The sequence below is a fragment of the Leopardus geoffroyi genome, chromosome D4 (genome assembly GCF_018350155.1).
Source record: "Leopardus geoffroyi isolate Oge1 chromosome D4, O.geoffroyi_Oge1_pat1.0, whole genome shotgun sequence".
Taxonomy (NCBI): domain Eukaryota; kingdom Metazoa; phylum Chordata; class Mammalia; order Carnivora; family Felidae; genus Leopardus; species Leopardus geoffroyi.
The window spans coordinates 85506433-85531099 of NC_059342.1; the positions used below are offsets into that span (position 1 = coordinate 85506433).

General features: G+C 57.4%; 1 protein-coding gene and 2 long non-coding RNA genes across 4 annotated transcripts in view; 2 read left to right on the forward strand and 1 right to left on the reverse strand.

Annotated features, from left to right (window-relative positions):
• Nucleotides 1-420: 420 nt before the first annotated feature.
• Nucleotides 421-6208, reverse strand: LOC123593000. The gene is made up of 2 exons (XR_006710050.1): nt 5604-6208; nt 421-3101 (listed from the first exon to the last, which is right to left on the reverse strand). It is a non-coding gene; the product is annotated as an uncharacterized LOC123593000 (long non-coding RNA).
• A 384-nt stretch (nt 6209-6592) lies between these two features.
• LMX1B (LIM homeobox transcription factor 1 beta) overlaps nt 6593-24667 on the forward strand; it is an 80275-nt gene continuing 62200 nt past the window's right edge. The window contains exons 1-2 of one of the 2 annotated variants that reach the window (XM_045467846.1): nt 6593-6781; nt 7607-7793. In XM_045467846.1, the coding sequence (XP_045323802.1) occupies nt 6643-6781; nt 7607-7793 (326 nt within the window). In that variant the 5' untranslated portion in view covers nt 6593-6642. The remainder of the gene's footprint in view (nt 6782-7606; nt 7794-24667) is intronic. The other variant, XM_045467848.1, reaches the window with a different exon arrangement.
• LOC123592616 lies at nt 11138-13195 on the forward strand. The gene is made up of 2 exons (XR_006709870.1): nt 11138-11501; nt 12255-13195. It is a non-coding gene; the product is annotated as an uncharacterized LOC123592616 (long non-coding RNA).

Here is a 24667-nt window from a genome sequence, read left to right on the forward strand (position 1 = left end):
ATACTCTGCCACTTAAATGATCAAGCAATGCCCCCCGCCAAACACCCTGATTTATTATTCATTTTATTTCACCAAGAATACCCAGAGGACAGTAATCAAAAGGCAGGCAGAGTTCTGTTTCCAAAAAAACCTTTCTAGAATGTGGACTTCACCGAGCCTTCCCCCCAGCCCTGAGCGGCTCGTAGTCCCGAGCAGCAGCAAACCCAACAGCTAGAAACCCAATAAGCAGCAGCCCCAGTGCCCACGAGCCCCTGCGTGAGAGGGCCGGTGGCTGGCCGTGGGACTGCCCCCTGCTCCGCCCCCTCTGCCTGGTCCGGATATCTTGGCTTTATTTTTATTTTCACTCTCATTCTTTTCTTTTCTGAGGGCCAACAGAAGACGCACACGCCTCCTATATAAAGCGGCACTAGCCAAAACAAATGCACATCAAATGCATTTATTTGCACAGACACTCATAAAAACTTTACTAGACACCAAATAATTACAGGAAGAGGGAAACCTCCAACTCCGCCAATCCCCAGCGTTTTGAAGTGGATTTGAGATAAAGATCAAATAGGATGGGCGCTGGCCTCAGCATCACACCCAGCCCCCTTCCCCAGCCATGGACCCTCAGGGTGGAGACCAATGAACTTTCTTGCTTTTGTGAATTTGTGTCCAATTCATATAAAATGTTTCTCTGCAAGTTATTCTTAGTGTCCTAATGGGGCTTTTATGGCTCCAAATTCAGTCCTTGGCTTTTCCTTTGTTCTGGCTCAGGTCCTTGGTAGGGGAAGCCCCTGGTTCTAGATGGGCTGCTGAAATAACCCAGCCCATCCATTTGGCAAGAAATGCAAAGATTCTTGAGGAAAGTGCCTTTTAAAAAATAAATATAAATGGCACCTCGAGAGTCCTACAGGTCAGTTTTGATGCACTAGGCTGCACCCCCTCATTCTGTTGCCTTCCAAAGGCACTTCAGGCCCAGGCCCCACAGCCAGGGCAGTTGGAGAAGGCTGTCTGTGCTGGGCATCTGGGCACTGCCTGGGGAATCTCCTGTGCCCCGCCCACAGCTGCCTAGATGGGAGTTTCACCTGCCCTAAAGGAAGATAAATGGCTGAGCTCAGCAAGTCTGTTTCCCCCTCAGGTCCTGGTTGGGAGAGAAGGAGGCAGCTGTGATTTCCCCAAGTCCCGCGGACTCCCTTTTATCCAATTATTCACCAAATACTTCTAGAGGCCTACGATGTGCCAGGCACCGTGGTAAGAACTTAACATTTCATCCTCTCAACACTCCTGTGGGACAGAGGCTATTACTATGCCCCCTTTACAGATGAGGAAGCTGAGGTGCAAACAAAAGGCAGGACTTTCCGGAGTCCCACAGCCAGATCCTGAACCAGACCTTGGTAACTCCGAGACCTGCTTCTGACCGCTCCGAAGCACTGCCCGCAGGTAGAAGACCTTAGCTGTGGACCACCTGGCCAGGGCACTGTCCTTCTCCAAGCCCTGAGGACAGACAGAAGCCTCTAGATCTGAGCCTGATCTCCTAACCCTCCGGGAGGAATTCCAGGACTAATGACCCAGACTTTGCACTGAAAAGTCGTGGGTCTGTGGCCAGAGGCCCCACCAGCTGGTTGAGGAGGGGCTGGGCTGCAGGAGGACAGAAAGACTTTGCTGGGGCTCGGACAGTCCTCTACGTTGCATGCAGGCATGTACCAGCACACAGTCTCAGAGCCACACACCCTGTGTCTCACCAGCAAACTCTGCCTAAAATCCTGTCCCCTGCCACCTCCCTCTCACTAGCCTAGAAAACCCCAGGTGGGAGAGTGAGAACCCATTCTCAGCCCTGAGTCTGGGGGACCCCAGTTTGACCCTGCCCCCAGTCATTCCTCTTTTTGGCCTTCCACCTGGCTCAGGGGCTCCGTGAGCCCTCCGCAGGCACAGGAAGATCATAGACACTTTCCTCTGGGCTGTGGGAAGGTGACCGGGTTGCCCATTACACGCATTCTTCTCTCTGCTAGCCGAGAAGTGCCTGAGCCTTTGCCACACGTGTCCTAGGGTCAAACATGCTGCGGTGCTCGGAAGAGAGCTCAGAAGAGAGTGTGGTTAGTACTGGCTCCAAAGGCCAGGCCACTCCACCTCTGATGTTGCTGTCCTGCTCCACTTCCAGAGCTCCCGGATCTCCGGATCCCAGCTGCCGCCAGGGAATAGCGGCCCCCAACCCAGGCTGAGTCTTGGGGTGGCTCTGGTCCAGTGTGCTTCCCGGATATCTGAGGATCGCTGGGGCCAGTGGTGCCGGGGCAGCGTGGGACAGGTCTGAGCACTCTGGCCTCCCGGACAGCCCTGACTCTCCTGGCACGCTGGAATCCTGCATCCCGTGCAGCTCCCCCCTCCGCGCGCCTTCCTGCTCCGCGGCACTCCGCTGGCTTTGCCCTGTACTGAGTCCCAGCCCTTGCTTCTAGCTGGGTTTGTAAACTGGGAAGGGACGTCTCCCTCCACTCAGTTCTGGTCAGAAGCACAGTCCAAGGAGGACAGACAGAATTCCACCGTGGGGAGGGAGGGTGTAGTCAGAGGGCCGCGTTGGGGACGGCCAGTAGCACAGGCAGGCACAGAAAGTGCAAGTCCCCTAAAGAGAGGAGCAAGGGGGTGTAAGGAAGGGCTCCGTGGAGATGAAGCATCCGCAGGGTTGGGGGAGTTGGGACTCCCACCTAGAGCTTCCTTCTTGGTTCTTGCTTCCTTCCAAGGGATTCCAAACAGCCGGCTGGGTCTTTCCTTAGGTGGAGAAAATCCGAAGCTGTTTCTACGGCTGAAGTCCAAGCCACAGAGAATCCCGGATCAGCCGGAGTGCCTGGGTGCGGGCGGCCTCGGGCGTTGTGAGTACTGAACCGCCTAGGGGGTGTCAGTGGGTGCCAGAAGGAGTGGGCTCCATTGCTCTGAGCGAGGTGCTGCTCACTGCCTAAGGGCAGTACCGGCCTCAGGGCCTAGGCCACTCCCTTCCAGCTAACCACTTCCACAGGGCAAGCGGTGGGAAGGGCAGGCCCCAAGATTGTGCTTGAGAGAGACCTGGGTGCTCTGCGCATCTGTGTGCCAAGGACCTGGGACCGCAGACTCAGCTGGGGGAAAGAAGGACACTGGGAGCAGGGACAAAGGGCAAAGAAAAGGACTTACATGGTGATCCAGACTGTGGGGGGTGTGGTGAGGGGATGAATAGTCACTGGGGAGGGAGGACATGGAGAGGGACCCCAGTTTGTGGACTGAGCAGCCCCACTGCCAGAGCGGAAAGAGCAGCCCATGCCTGGGTCTGGCCTGCACCCTGGCAGCCGAGAGTGGCTCTAAGCACAATCCCTGGCCTTTCCGATGTCGGCCCCGGTGGTGTGGGCTGTGACTCAGGCGGGCGTGCCAGCGTGATGTGCCAAGATTCTGTGCGCCCCGGGACAGACCAGCCGGGGTGCCAGAGCTGGGCGACTGGCGTGTCCTCCTACACTGAGACGTGGCTTTTGGGTGGCCCCGGGAACGCCACCCCCCTCAGTCGGGGCTCTGACTCTTCCTGGACCAGCCTCAGGGTCAGAGAAGCCTCCGAGGTGGGGCCACAAGGGCCCCCATTTGGCCTAAGGGGAGAACTGTGCAGAGGAAGAGGCCGTCACAGGGAAGGTGGGGAGACAGGGAGAGGAGGATGGAACACTGCTCCCAGAGTGTGGTTCCGGGGTGAGTGTGCCAGGCCTGAGACCGGAAAGTATTCCCAAGTGTGCTCTGAAGGAGAAGGCAAGGGTCTGGGCCCGGAACCAGGACCCTTTTCGCCTACAGGCATCGGGTGCAGGGACATAACGCTGCCAGCAGAGGGCAGAATGCGCCCGGTCGGTCTGCTTGTCCTGCACCAGGCTCCGCACGCCCGAGTTTTGCCTGCCAGGCTTCTCCCGCAGCTGCTGCGCCCCCGCCCCAGATGCCCGAGGAAGGCGGCCCAGGCCCAAACTCGGAGGCGCGGGGCCTTACGGGCTGCTCAAGAACAAGGGACCAAGGGAGCGCGGAAGATGCTACACATCCACTCATCCACCGTGCTGGATAGAGACACACAAAGACGCGGAGAAATACACGGAGACACGAAACCGCGCTCGCAAACACAGACGGACACAACCGCCCCCCACCCCCGCAAAAAAACCCCAAAACTCTGAGATACAAGCAAACACACAGAATCATCCAGAAACTCGTAGATACACTCAGACACACAAAGGTGACCGGAAGACACAAAAGTATCCCACAGACACAATACAGAGGTTGAGAGACACACAAAGACGTCGGCACCCACATACAACGACCCGGGGACACACACAAAGACCTACAAAAACACAAAAAATACAGAAGCATGTTAGGAACTGCAGATGCGCGCGCGCACACACACACAGACACCACACGTGGGAATCACACCCAGATGCACAGATTCACACACTCCAAACCCACAAAGTCTCGGGCACACATAAATATTGCATTGCACAGAGACACGGTGCACGGGCATGCAACAGACTCCGAGGCGGGAGCATCAACACGCACAGACACACACAGATACCCACCGACACACACGCAGGTACTAGGGTGGGGCGGGAGCTATCTAATTCTCCACAAAGCCGGGCCCCTCCGCGGGGCCCCGCGGCATAGGGGGCCACTTCTGACCAAGCCTCTGGCAGGCTCCAAATCCGATCCGCCCTCTCGCCTCCAGCGGGGTCAGGGGACCCGCCTCCCATGCCCTCCGCCCCCGCCCCGCTCCGCACCGCTGCTCCGTTCCGGGAGGGGCCGGGGGCCGCCCCGCAGCGGCTCGAGGGGTCAGCCCGCGCCTGCCCCCCTTGCTCCTGGGCGCGCCGCGCCTCTGGTGGAGACCCAGGAGCCGAAGACACGGCCAGCCTAGGCGCGATGCACTGCAGCCAAACGCAGCGGCCTGCGCACCGAGCGCGGTGCCAGGCGGGGTGGGTGCCAGGCCCAGCGTGCGCGGGAGTCGGCTGCTCGGTCTTACCGGCCTTTTACTCCTCAGCGCCAAAGCCCACTTTGCCCAATATGACCAGGGCGCTGTCCCTGTCAGGTGCGGCCTACAGACCCCTAGCCCGGCCCCTCCGTCACCAAAAGTAGCCTATCCCAGCGGCCAATCCCGTTTCCATCGAGCAACCGAACACACATCGTCCTGGGCCTTCAGTTACCGACCTCCGGGCCACCACCCTCTACCCGTGCAACTAGAAATCCCGCGAGGCCAGGTTCTCATTCAATGCCCCCGCCTCTGCCTAGGATCCCTCTCTCAGACCTAATCGTCCTCTAAACTCTCCCTGCCTGAACCCGGGCCTGACCCTCCTCGCCTGCCCAGTGTTCCCCATCCTTGATTCCGGGACACTTTCAGGACCTTCGCTTACCCCTCCACCTAATCCCTGCCACGCCTGAATCTTTTCCGGACCCCTCACCCCCAACCCCCAATCCGGGACCCAATCCCCCTCTCCCTGGGCCAGGACCCCCCGTTTGGTCAGTCCTGGGCCAGCAGCCCTTCCCTCCTGTCGGTCTCCGTCCCTCAATCCTGCAGCCAGCCCCTCCGCGGACCAAAACGGCCCTGGGAAGGCGCCGCCGCCCAGGGGACGCCAACTCAGCCCGGAGCGACCTACCTCGGCCGACAGACGGGGTCCCCAGGCGGCCACTCCCGGCCGGCGCCTTCCCCTGGTGGAGCCGCTGCGCTCCCCGCCGTCCGCGCAGTCTGGCCTCGCATGGGGCCACTCCGCTTAGCGCTGAAGCTTTACAAAATATTAATAATAAGGAAAGCGAGAAAGAAAAAAAGAAAGCCTTCATTCCCCAACTCCCAAATCAATTTTTCAAAGGGGTGGGGCAGAAGGATTCGTTTCGAAGGTGACCCAAACTTCTGCAAAAGGCCAGCGGGCGCTCGGCCTGGCTGGGGCGCCGGGGGCCCGCGCTCCAGGCCAGGCGCGGAGCGGGGCGCAAGCTGGGGGCGCGGGGAGCCCTCCCGCGGGGGGTGGGGGGGCGGCGACGGCACTATTTGACGTGGAGCCGCCGGCTCATCCCGGCGCAGGGATACGAGGCGCACCAATGAGTTCAAATGTCAGGAAGTTTGAGGAGGGGTGAGGCGGCTCCCGGCCGTAGTATCCCTCCGCCGCCTGCCCCAGCTCTAAACCCAGCGGCTCCTCGGGCGCACCATGGCACTGGAGTAGTGCGGGGAGCGCGCCTGGAGCCCCGCGGCCCGCTGCGCCCCGCCCGGGACCCCGCTGCGCCGCCCGCGCCCCCCCAGCCCGCGGGGCCGCCCCTGCACCCCCGCCCCCTCCCCCGCCCGCCGCCTCCGCCGCCGCCGCCGCCGCCGCCGTCTCCTCCCCGCGGCTCCGTCTGCCGCCGCCGCCGCAGCCCGGCTCCGGGGCTGACAAGCAGGTGACAGAGGAGCCGGCGCGCGTGGCTGCGAGTGCCCGGGAGAACGCGGCGCGGACTGCAGCCGCCCGGGCCCGCCCGCACGACGCCGGGGCCCGGGGCCAGCGCGTCGGCGCTCCACGCTCGCCGGGGGCGGCCGGCGGCCCCAGCCGCAGCCCCAACCCCGCGGGGGCCGCGCCTCCCCGGCTCCGGGGCCGCGGCGGCGGCGAGCGGGCAGGCGGGCGGGCCGGCGAGCACCCTGGCCGGCGGGGCCCGCGGCGCGCCCCGCGTCCCATGGATATAGCAACAGGTCCCGAGTCGCTGGAGAGGTGCTTCCCCCGCGGGCAGACGGACTGCGCCAAGATGCTGGACGGCATCAAGATGGAGGAGCACGCCCTGCGCCCCGGGCCCGCCACTCTGGGGGTGCTGCTGGGTGAGTGCGGGGTCAGAACGCCCGAGTGGTCATGGGCAGGGGACAGGGGCATCCTCCCGAGGTGGACACAGGCATCTAGACCAGCGGAATAAGGAAATGTTTTGCAGGACATGGGGGTGCGGGGGACACAGACTAGACTCCTGCAGTGATCGCTAGAGGGGCAACAGGCACCCCTAAACAGGCATGCTGGAGGGACAGAGATTTGCAGGAGCACCACCTAGGAGGAGGGAGGCCAGGACAGCTCCAGCTGCCACCCACCATCCTCACTGGGCCTTGGTGCTGGAGCTGCCACTCCCGAGGGGGCAGGAGGCGGACGGCAAGGGTGATGGAAGACCCAAGTAGTCATCTTAGCAAGCTTGGGAGTGGTGCCAGGCTGCTTGATGGAAGGCGCCTCTAAAAGAAAAATGTCCCTTGGGCCACCTGGGTTTTGGGGAGATTGGGGGCAGAAGACCATGAATGCCACCGTGGGGCGTGTCAGCCAGCAAGCGCCCCAACCTCACTTCGCCTGCCTCGGTCCCAGCCGGCTACCCCGCGCCTTGCCGGGTTCTCGTATGTAGTAACACCAAGCGCTGGATCTCCGGAAGAAGGGAGAGTTGCAGCGCCGAGCCAAGGCTCGAGACCCGCGGCCTCTCCGCAAGGGAGTCCGCGGGCTGGGACGAACCAGCGGAGGCTGCCCGGCCCCCGGTGCGGCGGCCGGGGGAGCGCAGGCGGCGGGCGGCGCTCCCGGGTTGCCTTCGCGCTTGGGGCCCTGGCTGTGGGCACCGCGCGGCCGGGACGCCAGGCTGGTCGGCGCTGACGGCCCGGCTCTTGCCCTGTGCGCTGCAGGCTCCGACTGCCCGCATCCCGCCGTCTGCGAGGGCTGCCAGCGGCCCATCTCCGACCGCTTCCTGATGCGAGTCAACGAATCGTCCTGGCACGAGGAGTGTTTGCAGTGCGCGGCGTGTCAGCAAGCCCTCACCACCAGCTGCTACTTCCGGGATCGGAAACTGTACTGCAAACAAGACTACCAACAGTAAGCGCCTCTCTTCCTCCTCCTTCCCCGCCGCCGCCCGGCACTGGAGCCCGGCCGCCCCCACTGCCAGGCCAGGCCCGTGTCAGCCCAACTGCTGGCTCTGCGCGCCGCTGGGCCCGTCAGCTCCCAGGGCTGCGCGGGCTGCGCGTCTCCCGGCAGGGACGAACGGTCCCAGCCTGGCCGCCACTGGTGGGGTGGCCGGGAGCTTGCGGCGGTCCCTAGTTGCCATCTTTTGTCCGGAAGCCTGTACTGGTTGGGGTACAGGACAAGGCCCTTGGCCAACTAGGGGATACCATCCCTCCGTCCAGGGACAGGGCCTGACCCCACCAAGGCCTAAATTGGGGACCAAGAATTGATTTCCAAACGAAAACAGTGCTTTAGGGAGCCAGGCCTTGGCGGTATGCTTCCCAAAAGTAGGGTTTTATGGGGGGTTCGGATTCCTGGAGCAAGCAAGTGGAGTTGGGAAGGGGGGTGCTGAACTCCCCAAGCAGCTGGGGATGCCTCCTTCCTACCTTGCTGCCTGTTGTACTTTTAGTCCCTGATAGAAAAGGGTGTCCATTCTTTTCAAACCGTTCCATGCGGGAATTTTTCACTTAAAATTCCTGCTGGCTGAAGAAGCTGTCTGGGAAGAGGACCTCAAGAGGTGGCAAACCACAATCTGGGGCTCCTGGAAGGTCGGGGATTGGGGGGGGGGCAGATGGTGAAGGACTGTCCAAGTCAGCCTTCCCCAGCAGGCCTTCTTTCTTGCAGAGTGTTTGTGTTGGAGAAGGGGGTGGTCTGCTCTGCCCTGGCATAGCCTAAGCCTCGGGGTTGAGTCCAGAGACTATGGGTTGAGCCCTACCTACTGACTTTTGTTTTTAGCTGAGACTGTGGATTTGACTCGCAAGGTGCTGGGACAGTTAAGAGTAAAAGCAGGCTTTTTCTTTTGACCCTCTGGTTTTTGTGCCTGGCAGTGTGATTAGGAGGGAGGCAGAGAGGAGCAACAGAGGAAAAGGGGGTGTGGGGATCCCCAGGGAGGCATTGTGGAGACCAGTGTGGGTGCCTTCGAGAACTTTCTAGTGAGGCCTGGAAGACCCTTTTAGATGGATGTGCAGGATGGGTAGGCTCTCAGATGGTTCGGGGCTCAGAAGGGGCTGTGTGTGCCCAAGCTTCCAGGAAAAGGTTAGGCTAACCAATGCCTGTGATGATTGCAGCCTCCCTAGCTGCCCAAGGACTGTTCCTAATTCCAGGCCCCGATGGGAAGTGGAGCGGCTGGGGTGCCCCTTCTCCATCTCTCTAGCTGCTTGGCTGAGACCTAGAAATAGCGGGCTGCAAGCCAGAGCCCTGAAGAAGGTATTAGGTTCTTACTCTGAAAGGTTCTGGCTGAGTCCCACAGCAGTGCCTAACCTGGCTGTGCTCCCCTGGTCTGGAGGGCCAAGAGGACCTGCTCTTTGCACCTTGCTCTTCTTGTCCACTGGGGGCTCTGCCGACAGGAATTGGGGTACATTTCAGAGAGGCAACTTTTTTTGCTGATCCCAGAGTCCAGCCGAGACCTCTCTCTCTCTCTCTCTCTCTCTGTCTGGAGCACCCCAAATCAGGCACATTGCCGTTGGTCGGGTTTGTGCTGTGCCTGGACTGATAGGATTCCAGTTCTGGGAGAAAGTGTGACCGCCAGTCAGCTCTACCACAGGCAGGCATAGACCAGCACAAATAAAATGGGGAAAGTAGTTTGAGGTGGAGATGGTTGGGGGCTCTGGTCTGGGCGAGGGGCAGGGCTCACCAGCCTCCAGCCTACCCGTGTCCTGCTGGCCTGCACCTCTTCCTACCTGACCCTTAGCTCAGCTCTGGCAGTGCTTAGTGCTTCTTCCAGCTCCGCCACCGGCCTGGATGACTCAACATGTGGGGGCAGGAGGCCGAGGAAACTGGAAATGGCCCTCCAAGGCATTTGTGCAGATTTGGGGGATTTTTTTTTTTTTTTTTTAACATACTGGAAGGACCCTTTCCAGCCTCTTACACATATCTGCCAGGTCTCTTCCGCTCCCCCTCAATCCTTTATGGAGCTTGTGTTTAAAACAAGGAGATGATGCCCCCTGGTTTTTCGGAGCACAGAACTCTAAAGTCACAAGATTTGAGCAGGATGTTCCCTTAGAGCAGAGCGGTCCACCTCCTAATTTTACAAAACAATTAAACAGTTGCAATGGCTTTGTTGAAAGTATATTTGTTTAAAAAAGAAACAAGGCGCCGGAGAGCTGGATGCTTCAATGCAGTCGGGATGTGTTTGCGGGGGAATTTTGGTGCTGGGCGAACCGCAGGTCCGGAGTTCCGAGCCTGGGTCCAGCTAGGCGGCAGCCTCCAGGCGGGCATTATTCACGCCCCTCACGGTGCCCTCCTCCTCCCTCGCCCCCTCTTTCTTCCAATAAGGCCAATTAGGTATCTGCACTAGGCCGGCCAGTTGGGGGCTGAGGAGGGGTTGTTATCAAGACAATCCCGTGGACAAATACCCCGGGCGGGTCTCGCCTCAGCGTTTCTCAGGGAGAGCCAGTGCAGCGAGGCAGGCAGGGGCTCACTGGGGAAGCGATGTTCTTTGCACAATAAAAGTGTGTTTCACGATTTATTTTTTTCCTTTGAGGATCGCAGATGCGTATTTATTGCATCTGTGCGTAAATGCTTTTAAGACGAGAATCCAGGCAAGGGGGCGCAGAAACGTGCCTTCTCGATTTTGTGCAGCCTGTGTGTCAGCGGTATAGGGAAATTAACACACCATCCCCCGCCCCCCAGTAACTTTTGAAAAATATGTCCTCGCCCGGTGAGGAGCTGCGGGGTTCGGTCCTTAGAAAGAGGTTGCTATTTTTATTAAGCGTCTCTTCTTCCTTTCGATTTGTTTTCAAGATCCGGGACACCCAGAAGCGCAACGTTATTTTACGCACCACGGGGGTGATTAATTGACGTTCGGGCACATTTAATACTATTTGCTAAAATGAACCCGCACGTCCTGGACGGATGCAACAGAGCGCGCGGGCCACGGCATTTGGGCAATTTCACGCGTAACTCGAAAAGTTTACTTTTTCTCCGTACGTGTTTTCTGGAGGGCTCTTTCTTTAAAAAAGGTGGGGGGGGGGCATCGGATCGTTTTGCGCCCGAGGCTCTGGCCCCTCGGCAGCCGGAGCTCCTTCTCCAACAGAAAACCAGGTTAGAAGCCGGGAGGAAACGGGGCCTCCAAACGCAAAATCACGGACACCTCTCTCTCCTTCCTCCTCCTGAGAACACATGAAAAAAAAATTTTTTTTTAATGACAACATAATGCCCCCCCGCGCCCCATTTTTTTTTCTTGGTGGCTTTGGCCAAGTAGAATTATGTAAGTCCCCTTTCTTGCCGTCTGTCTCTCGTCTGGAAAGCGTTTCTATCCTGAGGAGGTGGCGAATTCCTGGAGGAGGCTCCGGAAGGGGGGAGGGTCGGTGGGAGAGTCCAAAAATCTGTCACAAAATGGAGTCTAATCGCTTGTAAGACAGCTCCCAGGCCGGGCGACCCGAGATTCGTTGGTGTGCGAGCGGGAGCCTGCGCGCGCCGGAGGACGCGGCGCTCCTGCTCGGGCCACGCTCCCACCTCGGCGTCCTGGGCTGGCGGCGCCCTTCCGCCGGCCGGGCCTGCCCGGGCGGCCTCGCCTCTCGGCACGCAGAGTTACAGGGCTCCGCTGAGCCTGCGAGGGTCCCCTTGGGCTCCCCTGCCCAGGTAGGATGCGCCCACCCGCGGAAGGGGGAGCAGCGAGACTTGGAGTTTCAGAAAAAACTGAGTCCTGGGGTGGGTTGTTTTGTTTTGTTTTGTTTTTTGGTAAATCCACCCCAGCTCGCCGCAGCTCCAGTGGCCCAACCTGGCTCTTCCCAGCGCATTCCTCTCCTTGGAAGTGTTTACACCGGGAAAGGCCTTCCAGGGAGGCTCACCTCTCCTCAGAGCCCCAGCACTGGCACAGTAGGGGTGTGGCACAGCCCAGGGAGAGCAAAGTCAGGCTCCAGCCTTTTCTGCCTACTCTTTCTCCCAGCTTGGAAGGACTCCTATAGGCCTTACTGCGGGGTGCCAGTTACCAGCAGCACCTCCTCTACCAGTAGGCATCCCAGCTGGCATGGCCCCCATGCATCTAACCCGGAGGGGCAGACATCCCAGCCCACACCCTGAGGTAGAGGGCCTGTCCTGGAAATGGGTCTGCTCTTTGCCGTATAAAAAGGCCTCCGTAGTGTCCTTCCTGGGGCTTCAAGGGCCGAAGGGCTCACCGTGTCAGCCCGAGTGTGGGGACCCTCTGGCCCTTGGGAAGGCACCCCCCACTTAACCCCCCCCCCACCAGCACCCTGGTTGCAGGTAGAAGAGTAAGCAAAGGGCTTCCTGAAGCTGCGGTCATCTGCTGCTGAACGGAGGCATTATTCATAGCTGACTCCTGGCTCACCCTGTATTCCCCAGGCTCTGGGCTAACGCAGCCTAATTTATTTGCAGGATTTTTCTTGAGTAGGAGAAGAAGGCTGTGAGGATTTCCTCTGGGGTATGTGACTGTCGACCCTCAGCTCCCTCCCGTCCTGCCCCTTGGAGCCAGGCTTAGGGCCACACAGTCCTGGCATCTACCTGAGCCGCTTCTGTAAAATGGGGACATATCCACCTGGGAGAAAGGATTCTAATAAGGATTCGAGATAACATGCCCCAAAGGACCTGGCATCTTGCCTGGCATGTTGTTAATACTCTGGAAATTATTGTTGTCGCTATTATCACCATCAGTGTGGCAAGAATGTCTTGTCGCCGAAGACATACCAAACTGCCTCTGTGTTCCATGCCAGAGAAAGGTGCAGCTGGCATGGTAGGCTTGCCGTGAACCTCTCTGTGCAGGGAAGGTGAGGAGCACCCCTGGGAAAATCGCTCCCTTGCCTGAGAGGGGCACTGTGAGGGCCAACACTCCTTCAGTGATGAAAAGAACTCTAGGTTCTGAGACAGAACTGGATTCACCTCCCAGCCCCACCATTCAGCAGCCGTGTGATCTCAGCCAAGTGCCGACCTGTCTCTGAGCCCCAGGTTCTCCATCAGCAAATTAGGAGTGATGATACAACATCCCGGGGTGGTTGTAAGGATAGCACGAGGTATCTGGTGAGGATGCAGTAAGCGTTCCAAACTCCACGGGATCCAGTATCGTCTTCGTGACCTCCAGAGAGGCAGAAACACTGATTGTAGAGATCAGAACAAATGCCACCTGTGCATGATCGGGCAGGGCAGGTATCAGGATGAGCCTGGTGTTCTGGCCTGTTTCTCTTTGGGGCAGGGGTGCGTGAGAGGGAGTGGAAGTTGGTCCGGAGCGAAGATCTTTCCACTGGGGAGCAACTGGAATCTCTAGAGTCTGAGTACAGCTTGGAAAATCCTACACAGAAGTATAATTTCATATTTGGAAAACCCTTCGCGCTTACTGTTTTTTTGTGATTCAAATGGCGGGGGGGGGCGCTGACATCTCTGAGGATGAGGGGGAGATTCAGAAGGCAGGGGGGGGGGAACGTGAGGGGAAGAGATCTAGGGATCTGTACCTTTCTCAGAAGATGAGGTTTAAAAGGTAGAGAAACACCAGCTCAGGTGGTCAGAAGGATCCTCCAGCCCACAGAGGTCTGTTCTGTCCATGATGGGCTGGCAGTTCTTGCCCAGGGAATTTCCTCTGCCCTGTGGCCATGAGGGTTTTAAAACAGAAGGGGGGGCGGGGAAATCCCAGTCCTACTTTGGCGTTAGTTAGGCTGAGGACTGGAGGATACACTCAGCGACATGAGTTATAACTTCCAATTCGTTGGACACCGCAATCAGGCCTCAGCTTCAAGGGAGGGAGGAAGAAAGGGATGGTCCACTCACCCAAGGAGCCCGTGTGAGCTGTCAGTCAGTTGGGGGTGCAGGAGGACCCAAAACTCTTGGCTTTCTGGCTGACCCAGCCCTCTCCATCTCCCAGATTCTGTGCTGATGGCAGCAGAGAGCAAAACCAAAATTATATATATTTATTGCTACTGCAGTCAGAAGTGGGGAGGCGGTGGTAGTGAGGGGAGGGTAAGGCTGAAAACCATATTTGAAAAAGTTGATTCATGAAGGCAGAGGAAGCAAAGTGGCAGACGTTTGCCATTTCATCGACCGGCTGGTGTTCTCCATTCATGTCATAAATGTCTCCTGTCATTTGAAGCCAAAAGCAACATGATTTGGTTCCCCGGTGGCCTATAGGGTTTTTCTCTTTTTTTTGCAGTAAATGTTTATTTGTTAATAATATACTTTAAACAGCCTAGCCTTGACCTCAAGTCTCCCGAAGCATCCATCTTCTCTCAGAAAAATCTTTCAAGGTTTGTGTAATTTTGGGGGAAGGTGTAACTGACGGGGCAGTGAAGGGCCTGTGTTTGCTTTAACTACTGCTGCCTTGTGGAGTAGTGGGGTATAAGGGGCCACTGTGCTCCGAATGGCAACTTTCTTGGGTTTCAGGCCTGGCTGACAGCACTTCCTCACTGCCCTTTACCTTTGCTTCGCCTGATCAGAACAAATAAATTTCTGCGAGGGCCCTTCCTTTGTTATTCCCGGGGCAATATTGTATCCATTTCTGTTCAGCTTCTTGACTGGCAGCCACTGGACCTGCCCTGTCAACCCTGGGGCCCTGAAGGGGGGTTGTGGGGAGTACAGGGGTCCGGGGGATATGTGAGTACATGGGGCCGGGGGTGGGGGCTTTGTCTCCATCGGAGCCTGGCTCCGACTGGCCCCCGGACCGAGTGTGCTGGCTGATGGCAGAGCACCTGGCTGGCCCTGCACTTGGTGAACTGGGGGAAGTGTTGCTGAAGGAAAAACCTAGTTCCTGGAGTTTGGTTCCAGAAGAAACAAAGATGTTTGCTTCCTGGCGGCCCCGTGCTTAAGAGGTTTCCCTGGGAACTGTGAGGTGGCTGCCAGCCGGGGAAGGTTCTGAGGGCTGCTGGGAGCAACAGAGGTGCCCACCGGGGCTGGCAGGCGTGAGGAGACCCCCGAGCTGCCAGCTAGATGCAGAAAGCTGAGATAGCATGCTGGACTGCCGGATGCCCAGGATTCCCCTTACCCCAACCCCCAGGCACCTCTGTTGGGTGCTGGCGAAGCAGTGACGGGAGAGAAGCAGGAGCCGTGGGTCAGGACAAGCTGGGTGTGACTGCTCTTCCCCCTTCTCCCACCTCCTGGTTTCCTCCGGGACTCCGTGACTGTTGTCATGTGATTCCTGAATCGCCATAGTTACGGGGCTGTCGGGGTCTGGGCGCCCGCCCAGGCCTGGAGCTGCCCGAGCCTGTGGAGATGGAGAGGACCAAGGTGCTCTGGGAGCCACCTCCTGAGAATGGAGAATCTCCTGGGTGGGGCACATTTTCTCACACTTTCTCAAAGGAAAGTACAAAATTGCAAGTCCAGGTCGGGGATCCAGAATGTCTCTGGTTCTTGTGACACAAGCCAAAGACCTTTAGGTAAGGCTCGTCTTGAGCCTCAGTTTCCTCCTCTGTGAAACAGGGGTGATAATTACAATCTACAGGATAAAGGGAATCAACCTTTGGGGATAAAGTGAAACAAACCCAAAGGTGCCAGCCTGCATTGGGCACTCAGTCAATGTATATTTCCTTCCTGCCTGCCTGCCTGCCTGGGAAGTGAGCTGGAGACGCCCTGCCTGGCAGGAATGCATTGTCTGCCTTTCAGAGCAGGCCCAGAGAGTGTAGCCTCCTAAACAGGCCTCCCAGAGTGGCCTAGCCCACCCTCCTCCTGCTCCTTACCCAGGTCTGTGGCCTGTGGTTTGAATTTTTCCCTTGAAAAGGTAATGGGACAGGTCTGGCTGTCAGAAACTGGTCCTTGGAGGCAGGCAGGCAGGCAGGCAGCAGCCTCTGGATGGCTCCCCATTGCTACTGAGGCACATAGGTCCTCCTGCCTTTAGCCAGCCTACTCTTGAACATGGCCAGTGTAGCTGTGAACTCCCAGGAGCAGAGCCTTCTTGACCTCAGAGGGGCAGGCTGAAGTAGTACATCTAGAAAGAAAAGGAACGGACATTTCTTGAGTGCTGCGATGTGTACTGACCTTTATTGCTCTAGGTCCCCGGATAGGTGAGAAAACTGAGGTGGGGAGAGTTGTAACTTCTCTCAGGTCCAGAGTTTCTCTGTAGCACAATTTTCCCAGGTGGGTCTAACTCCCAAAGCTGATGGCATCCCTAAGTCCTCAAGTTCTACTCTCCCTGAAGCCCCAGATTCTGCTCTGGGCAACTGTGATTCTCCTTAGAGCACCCAGCCTGAAAGGTGTGGGGGTGGGGGCGGTTACTGCCGCAGGGTTGGAAGGGCTTGGGGTTGGGGGTCACTGCCCTCTTCGCACTAGAATGTTCGTGTAGGGCCAGCCCTTGCCAGAGAAGGAAAAAGGTTAGAATAACTGCCTTTCCCCGGTGGTGAGCTTCCTTCCCCGCCAGAGGCGCGCACGGGCGGGGCGGCTTCCCGAGGTCTCCACCCTTGCCCTCCTCCAGGCCCACCTCTTGGAGGGTTCCTGCCCCTCGTTCTTCTCATTCCCCAAGTCGGGCAGCGCGGTGCACAAGCTCCTAGGCTCTGGGGCTCCTCAGCTGAGCCGCGGGCGCCAGCAGCGGTTGATGAATTTCGGTGTCACCAGGGGTTTAGCCCGGATTTGGGAACCGCGCGCTCTAATACGTGCACACGGTCCTGCCCTTTCTAAAGCGCAGCCCTTTCACCCAGCTGCTGATTTATGAAGGAATCCGATCCTGGGACGGGCTGGGCTGGAGCCGGGAACCCGGGCCCCTGCTGCAACCTTCGGACTCCTTCGTGTTTCGGGGGCCCTTGGTGGCTCCCGGTGCTTTCCTAGGCTGGACTTGGGGCGCCGTGCCGGGTGGGGTCTTCCACAACCCAGGAGGAGCGAGTCCTCTCGGAGGCACTTAAACCCGCTGGAAGGGAGCGAGGCCGGTGGAGAGAGTTTGCATTTTCTTTCGGATTTGAGCAAAGCCCTCGCCTCTCCCCAAACCCTCCCGCCGACCCCCTCGGGCAGGCCCAAAAGCAGCGGGTTCGGGAGGTTTGTTTATCGAGAGCACAGAAAATTGAAAAAAGAATCTAAGACCTTTCTCCCGCCTGAGAAATGTGCAAAGTCCCTCAGCTCCTGGAGGCAGCGATGCGACCCCAAACGCAGAGTTCCCGATACAGACGCTCCGGCCGAGCCCAGCCCCCTCCCTCCTGCGCCCTGGCCTTCGTGCGCGGCGGGAGGGCAGAGGTTTTTCAGATTTGGTTTGTAGGGGGGAAATGTGGTTGTATCAATCCACAAATATTTACTCTTAACAGACTTGTATCTGTGGAGATTTCGAACAAAGACAGTTTAGGGGGATTACAAAAACCCTAAACCCCGTTTTTCTCTCGGACTTGGTGCTTTAAATGCCAATTACAGGCGAGCCATATCCAACAGCAACGGGAAGAGGGGGGAAGGGTCGGGAGGGGTTGGGGGGTGAGTCCAGCCATTAAATGTAACTTTTCATTATGAAAAGGATTTCGCTGGTTTTATCTTCTAATAAGATTATGTCACGAACACAAGTACCTAGGATGGTGCTGAGTGACAGGGCTCTGTCTGTTTAATCAGAGGCTGCGCCGCTCTAACCGCGGGGCCCTTTGTCCGACGGAGTGAACGACGGAAACTTGCCGTCCTAATCCCCTTATTCATGTCAAGCAGAGAAAAGAAGCCGAGCACCTTACAACCGTGTGCCCTCCACCCCTTCCGAGGGCTGCGGGAGGAGGGGAGCTCCGGCCTGTCGCCCCTGGGGCGACTTTCGTTTCCGAGGGCGCTTGGGTCTCCCGAGCCGGCCAGGCGTTGCAATTGGGGTGGGGGAAGGGGTTGCTTTTTGGGAGCCTCAATTGTCAGCTTCTGGAAAATGGGGGCAACGGCGCCACGACCAGAAGATGCCGATTGGGAGGGGGGAGACTTTTTGCCTCCACTGACGGAAAGCACGGGCCACTCTGTCCCCTCTTCCCAGGAAAGGTGGCGCTGGGGGGTGCACACCCACCATCCCCATGAAAGCGGGATTGACAAGAAGGGAGAGGCCGAATGGAGATGCCAGGCTGGGGTCCTGCGCGGGGCAGATTTCGTTGGATCCCTGGGACTGATGTCGAGACGCTCTTACTCCTGCGAGAGTATCCGGGGTTGACCATTCCCGGCTGCTCGCTCGGCCCCTTTCTTCTGAGGGCGAATTCCTTTGTTCGACCCCCGCGGAAACCCGCTTCTCCGCCGGGCCCGTGGCGCCTTTATTCTCGCCACCGCTGCTGCCGCCACCCCTGTCCCACAGTGTACAGACCTTTCCTGTGCCCCCCACCCCCCACCCCCGGCCGCACAGACCCAGTCGGGTGTGCCGACCGGCCCCCTCGACGTCTCTGCCTTGCCCCGACCGGGCTGCCTGCTCCGACAACTAGAACTCCAGTCCGCACAGCGGGCGCCACGGGGCGCGGACTTTAGCCGCCGGCATCCACCTCCGGGCACAGTCGGAAGCTGCGGGCGTCGGAGAAACGGCCCGGGCGTGGTTCCGGGTCGCTGCACCCGCTGAAAAAACCAAAAGCAAAACCAACACCCAGCAAACGAAACCTGTGTGCTCCCGGGGCTCCGCTCTGCACCCCTCCAGAGGACCAGGCCGGCTACCTCCTGGCCAGTTTTCTAGCATCTCAGATCGAAGGCCCCAGAGTCAATGGAGCTGGAGAGGAGACTTTGGAGGAATTTGTCTCTAACATACCCAGCTCCTTGGCCTCCTTTTAAAGCTCTCAGTCTGTGCTCTGGGGCAGTCACGCAAGGACCCCAGTGTGCCCTGGGAGCTCTCTGGAGACGCCTGACTGCTCACAGTCTCCTCCCTCCCGAGCCCAGGCTCCGGTGCGGGAGGATCGGGCTGAAAGCAGGGTGTCACCTCGTAAAAGCGACAGGCAAGGGCTGTTTTATGGGGAGGGAGAAGGGGCAGGAAGTGATGCTTCCATCTCTGGCCGCGCAGGGATGGAGAGCCACGAAGGAGAGAGTAGTATCTGGGCGGGGGACCAAGGGGACAGGGCAGGGTCAGAGACAGTCGGGTCTGTGACCATTAAGCATGGGGACTGACAGACCCGGGAGCTGGGACCTCACCTCCTGAGGGTTCCCTCCCGAAGCCCTCTCTGCAATCCCGTGCTCAGCCATCAGCTCCGGCCCTTCCTCCCGAGCTGGGGCGGGGGAGACACTTTCTCCCTCGAAACACTTGATACCAACTTTGGTTTTTTGGCAAGAAAAATAAGCCTTGTTTGGAAAGGGGGGGTGGTCGAGTGAGCGAGGGAAGGAGCGAGCCGGCGGCAGAGCAAACTTTGCGGATTAGGTTTCAGCGCCTCCACCCCACCCCCAGCCCCTCGGCGGTGATTTGTGTGCGGGGGTCTGTGACCCTACGAGGCATCAAACGGCCCGCGGGAACCGGCCGAGTTCAGAGGGACAGTGGGCAGAGGGGCGGCCTAAGACAACGCAGATGGTTCATATCAGCCCGGCCTGGCCGAGCCCTGGGCCCGCCGGCCTGGGCTGCTAGGCAGGGAAGATGCCTGGGGTATTCCGGGGAGACCAGTGCCTGAGCTTTAACAGGGGGCCACAAACGCGGCAGTCAATGCTCAGCCGATCCCAGCTGAAAGGAGGTGAGGGGCCGGTGACAGAGTTCCTCCACTAGGTGGTCCTGACCCCACCCAGCTTAGGAGGAGGCTGACCCTCCGTGTCTACCCTGAGTAGCCTCTGGTCCAGAAAGGAGACCCTCCAGCCTCTGCCCTGCAGGCAGCTGGGGCTCAGCCAGGTCATAGTACCCCTCTTCCAGGGACCCCTAGTGACCTTCTTCTCAGGGATGTGCCCTACCCCTAGCCTGCCTGCTGTAAGGGAAGTGGGAGACCCCTACCTCCCTCTTACATTCATTCATTCATTCATTCATTCATTCTACCACTGTGGTAGAATGCCCTTCCCTTCTCTGCCCACTTGAGCCCTTCTGCCTGGCCTGGCTAACTCTGAGGGACTCCTTTCTTCCTCCTAGCCCCAGGGGAAAGCTAAGAAGGAGGCTCACTCCTACTTAACCCAAGGCCCTGCTTGGTCAGGCTGGGAGGGGCTCTTGTGTCTGAGACTGCTGCCCCCTCTCCCGAGAGGTGGAAACTGGCTGGCTGTCGACACAAACAGGCCCAGGCTTCCCTGCCCTGCTTCAAGGGCCTGGCTTTCTCTGCCACCTCCAAGAGCCCTCCTCAGTGACCACAGAGTGGGCGCACCAGGAACATACCCACCACCCATACCTTGCACTGCTTTAGCATGTGCCAGATGAAGAGCTCTTCAGGATCCTTGTAGAAAGGGGAAAACTGAGGCCCAGGTGTGGCTAGTATTTGCCTCAAAGCTCACACAGATTGTGTGGCACAATGGGGGATGGGAACCCCAGTCTGCCCACTGCCAAGTTAGGGGTCTGTGTGGCAACTCCACAATTCTTTCTAGAACCCTCTGCCAGACTCTGGCTTTGCCACTGGCTTACTCTTTTTTCCCTAGTCTGAGGTCACTGGGAGGGGAAGGCCCTTCAACCCTGGTTCCTGAGGGGGGTAACAGGCATGTCTCCATGATGGAATGAGTTGGGAAGCTTTCTGGATAGCAGAATTTGGGAATTTTATCTTCTAAATTGGGACATGCAGGGACAAGAGCCAGGTGAGCACAGTGCCACATCCCACCATCCATTCCTCTGTCCTTCTAGTGTCTGACTTCCAGACTCCCTGGGCTCAGCCCTTCCTCTCTAAAGTGGGTCACGGGGAGGCCAGCAGCCTGGCCAGGGCCAGAGAGGGCCAGTGGGCTGCCAGGACCCCTCGGGGTTCTGTCTCCCAGGGTCCCTGCCTCAGGGGAGCAACTGGCTGGGTCATCTGTACACGGAAGACACATCTGTACTGCACATGTTGGAGGCTGAGCAGAGGACATGTGGTTTGGGATGTGTTATCTTAATCATATTTATTAGCCAATCCTGAAATTTAAAAAAAAAAAAAAAAAGAGTTCGATATTGTCAACATTGGGAAAAGATCCCCAAATCTACACGGCGACAGACCAGCAGAGGCTGCCAGCAACAGCCAGGTTTCTTTCAGCTGGGATCAGGCCACAGCTTTGGAAGTTCTTTGGGTTGTTCTAGTGTGATGGAATCTCTGTGCTGTGAAACAACACTTACTGCTTTCATTTTCCCAAGCAGAGATCTGAAGCAAAATTAATTACCCCGCCTTGACTGATAGTTGCTCTGTTGGAGTATGGTTCTAATCCTTATTAACATTCTCTAAAGTCAGGCATGAAATATGACTTTTACACCACACTCTTTGGCATATGTTTTTCTTTTCCAGGATATTTTTCAGGCTATCTCCAAGCCTCACTGCTGTTCATTATTTTTGCCATAGGTCTAAAAGTTGCCAGCCCCAAAGCCAGTCCCGCACAGAGCACAGCCAAGGGGGTAGGGAGAGGGAGCGACATCTCTACTCGACTGGCTTCTGATTATTGAGCTTTGAATGTTTTCCTCCATCATGTTTTTTATTAAAAACTCCAGCATATTTACGCTTGATGGTGTCTTCAATTAGGTTAAAAAAAAAAAAAAAAAGCAGGGGGTTCCCCTTTCTATAGCAGTATGTAAAGAAAATAGTTGTTATGACCGCAAAATTACCGTCCAAAGCTGGTTCTAGTAAAGCTGGCCCTGCTTTGACAAGCCCAGCAGGCTGGAAGCTTTTTTCTGAGTGTTCCAGCTGCTGGGGAAACAGACCAGAGAGGAAGCCCACAGAAGCCTCCGTTCTGCAGGATACTCGGGCGGCCTCGCAGGAGCTAACACTTCCCGAGTTTCTGAGCTGCAGAAGGGGGCCCGGCTGCAGGGGGCTTGCTGATGGGCAGGCCCAGCCCAGAGAACACACAACAGCAGCCGCGGCAATAATAACCACAGCTGATGCTCGTTGAGTGCTCATGGTTTGTCAGGCACCGCTCTAAGCACTTCACAATTTTTTTAATGTTTTTTTTTTTTTAATGTTTATTTATTTTTGAGAGGGAGAGGCAGAGCGCAAGAGGTAGAGGGGCAGAGAGAGGGAGACACAGAATCCGAAGCAGGCTCCACACCGTCAGCACAGAGCCCGATGCCGGGCTCGAACCCACCGACCCCGAGATCTTGACCTGAGCAGAAGTCGGATGCTTAACCGACTTGAGCCACCCAGGCATCCCCAGCACTTCACAGGTTTTAAAGGCGCTGTGACATAGATGTTGTGATTATTTACTTAGATGAGAAGCAGAGGCACAGAGAAGTTGAGTGACTTGCCCAAGGGCACACAGCTAGTAAGTGGAACCAGAGTTGGGGCCCAGGCATTCTGTCAGGAGAAAACTTCCAGCAATCCTTTAAGAGGGCAGATTTTAGCCCCTTTCTGGGTTCGGGGTCCTGTGGTGGCCAGGCACCAGAGCTGAATGTTATTTGTTGAATGAATGCCTCATAATTCACGGCCAGTGTTTATTGCACGCTGCCTATGGGTTTGATGGGAATTATCTCATTGAATTTTCTCACTGCCCTGGGGCAGGCATTATTAGTATCATTTCCCATTTTGCAGCATTGAAACTTGACCTGAGACGTGCCCTGATTTCCCCAAGGTCACATAGCTTAAGATAGCAATGATAAGAGCTACCATCTATTGGGCACATGTTTGGCTAGGCTCGGGGCTAAGCCCTTGGCACTCCAGATCGCAGTGAGTGCTCCCAAAAGGACCATTGTTTACCTAGGTTTCCAGGTGACAGAACTGGGGCTCAGAGAGGTAAAGCCACACACCCAGAGTCACACAGCTAGTGGGGGGAGCTGCTCCAGCACAGAGCTGTCATCTGTAGGTGGGAAGACTTGTCCTCTTGAGGACTTCTCAGCCTCAGCCTGGGAGCGGGGGTGGTGGTGGGGAGCACCTGAACCATGCCATCACCTTCTCCGTGGCTCTCGCTTGGGCCGAACAACGAACAACTATCCTGACAGCAGGTGGGCATACTGTGGCATTGAGGGGATGAGTGTGCCTGTGGCTACTTGGCACGAGGCAGCCTCCCCTCCTAACCCTGTTTTATAGGTAGGGAAACCAAAGCACAGAGAACTTAAGTGACTTGCCCTGGGTCACACAGCTAGCGAGCAGCTGATGGGAATCATGCTCAGGTGTTCTGGCTTTGGGGTGTTGTTTCTCAGACTGAATCATCATCTCTATCGTCAGCATTGTCAGCATCATGCATGACCGTCCCCAAGTGCCTTCTGAGTGCTTTGCAAATACACAGTGACAGCAGGGAAGTTCAGAGAGGGAACGAGATTCCCCCCGCCCCCAATTGCATACTGCTGGTATGTGTCCTACTCAGGACAGGGCACAGGGAAGCAGACCCAACCCGTAGACGGGAGTTCACCAGCCCTCACAGGGCCACCTTTACCCCTGCCCTGCGGGTACAGCAGCTCAGGGCAGGCGCTGTCTGCCCTTTGAAGGGGACAGCGCCTCAGTGTGTCACTTTGAACTGCAAAGGGGCCTGTGGTGAGGGCTTGGCCCCCTCCCACAGGCCCCTGCCCGCCCACCCGTCCAGGTCTGGTTCCAGTCGGCAGGCCTGGAGCCGGAGGGGCGGGCAGGGCGGCGGCCCCCCTGTGGGATGTCAGCCTGATAAGTGAGCAGCGGCAGACCCCTGAAGGAGGATGGAGCTGGCCGCCCACTGGTCCTGCCGTCCCACGTGGCAAGAGTTCAGGCCCGTCACCAAAGTGCCAGCCTCCCACAGACATGCCCTCGTGGCTGCAGAGAAACATCTCCCTGAATGTGGAAGATTTAAATTAAAATAACGGTAATGATAGCAACGATAGTAATAACAAGAACTTGTAAATGGAAACAACTTGCCCTGGGGCGTAGGGAGTACCGTGGAACCAAGCCTGTGCTCTACTTGGTGAGTGCTCGTGGCAGGGGGTCACGAGCGGTGTTGGGTAAGAGACTGGTGCATCTCTGAGCAGCTAATTACCAGAAACCCAGCTGGGGAACTTGGAGTTGCTCAGCCAGGTCCTGGCTAAGCTGGGCTAGGAAGGGGTAGGCCCACCCTGTCCTCAGAGAGCCCCTGGGCGAAGCAGGTGGGGGGAGGGGGCACAGTTAAGTAGAAATCAAGCCGGCTCAGTCCCCATGCCTGGAATATGCTGACCTCTTTTCTGATTTTGTGGCCCAAGAACTGATCACTTGGGAGGCCAAGATTCTTAGCCAGGTAGACAGAGAAAAGATGCCGGTGCTTTGGAACCTCAGGGTTCAGAGTTTGATCTGGCTGTGTGACCCTGGGTTTGATGCTTTATCTCTCGGTGCCACACTTCTCTCAAAGGCTGTTGACCACCAACAACATCCTCAGGGCAATGATGGAGTTGAAAAGAGAAAGCAGATGCAATGTCTTCAGATTAGGTGTTTGGTTCTTACTGATGTTGTTGTGGATGCTCCCGTAGTCCTTTGTGTTGGGCCCGAGCCTGTGTCTGGCTTTGGTTACATGTGCCAGGCAGAACCTTTGCTAGAGTTCTGTGTTTGAGCCATGCCTTGGCCAGGACAGGGCATGATACCTCATAGATGCTTGCTTAGTATTGAAAGAAAAGTGTAGAGAAATAGATGAGGGGCTCAACTGGCTGGGCTAGACACCAGGTTCAGCCTGTGTCTAGCTGGGCAACCCTTTGCAAGTTCCTCGGCCTCTCTGAGCCTCTGTTCCCTCATTGGTAAAACAGAGGTACTCAAAGAACCTAGCTTCTAGGGTTGTCCTGAGGATTAAATGAAACGGTGCACGAACAAGGGCCATACCAGTCGCTGTGAGCTGTTGTTAACGGGAAGGGCAGTGGGTAGGGATCTGGTTAATAACACAGAACAGCAAGAATCTGTGCTGGGTTTCCCTGGGCAGGTGTCTGT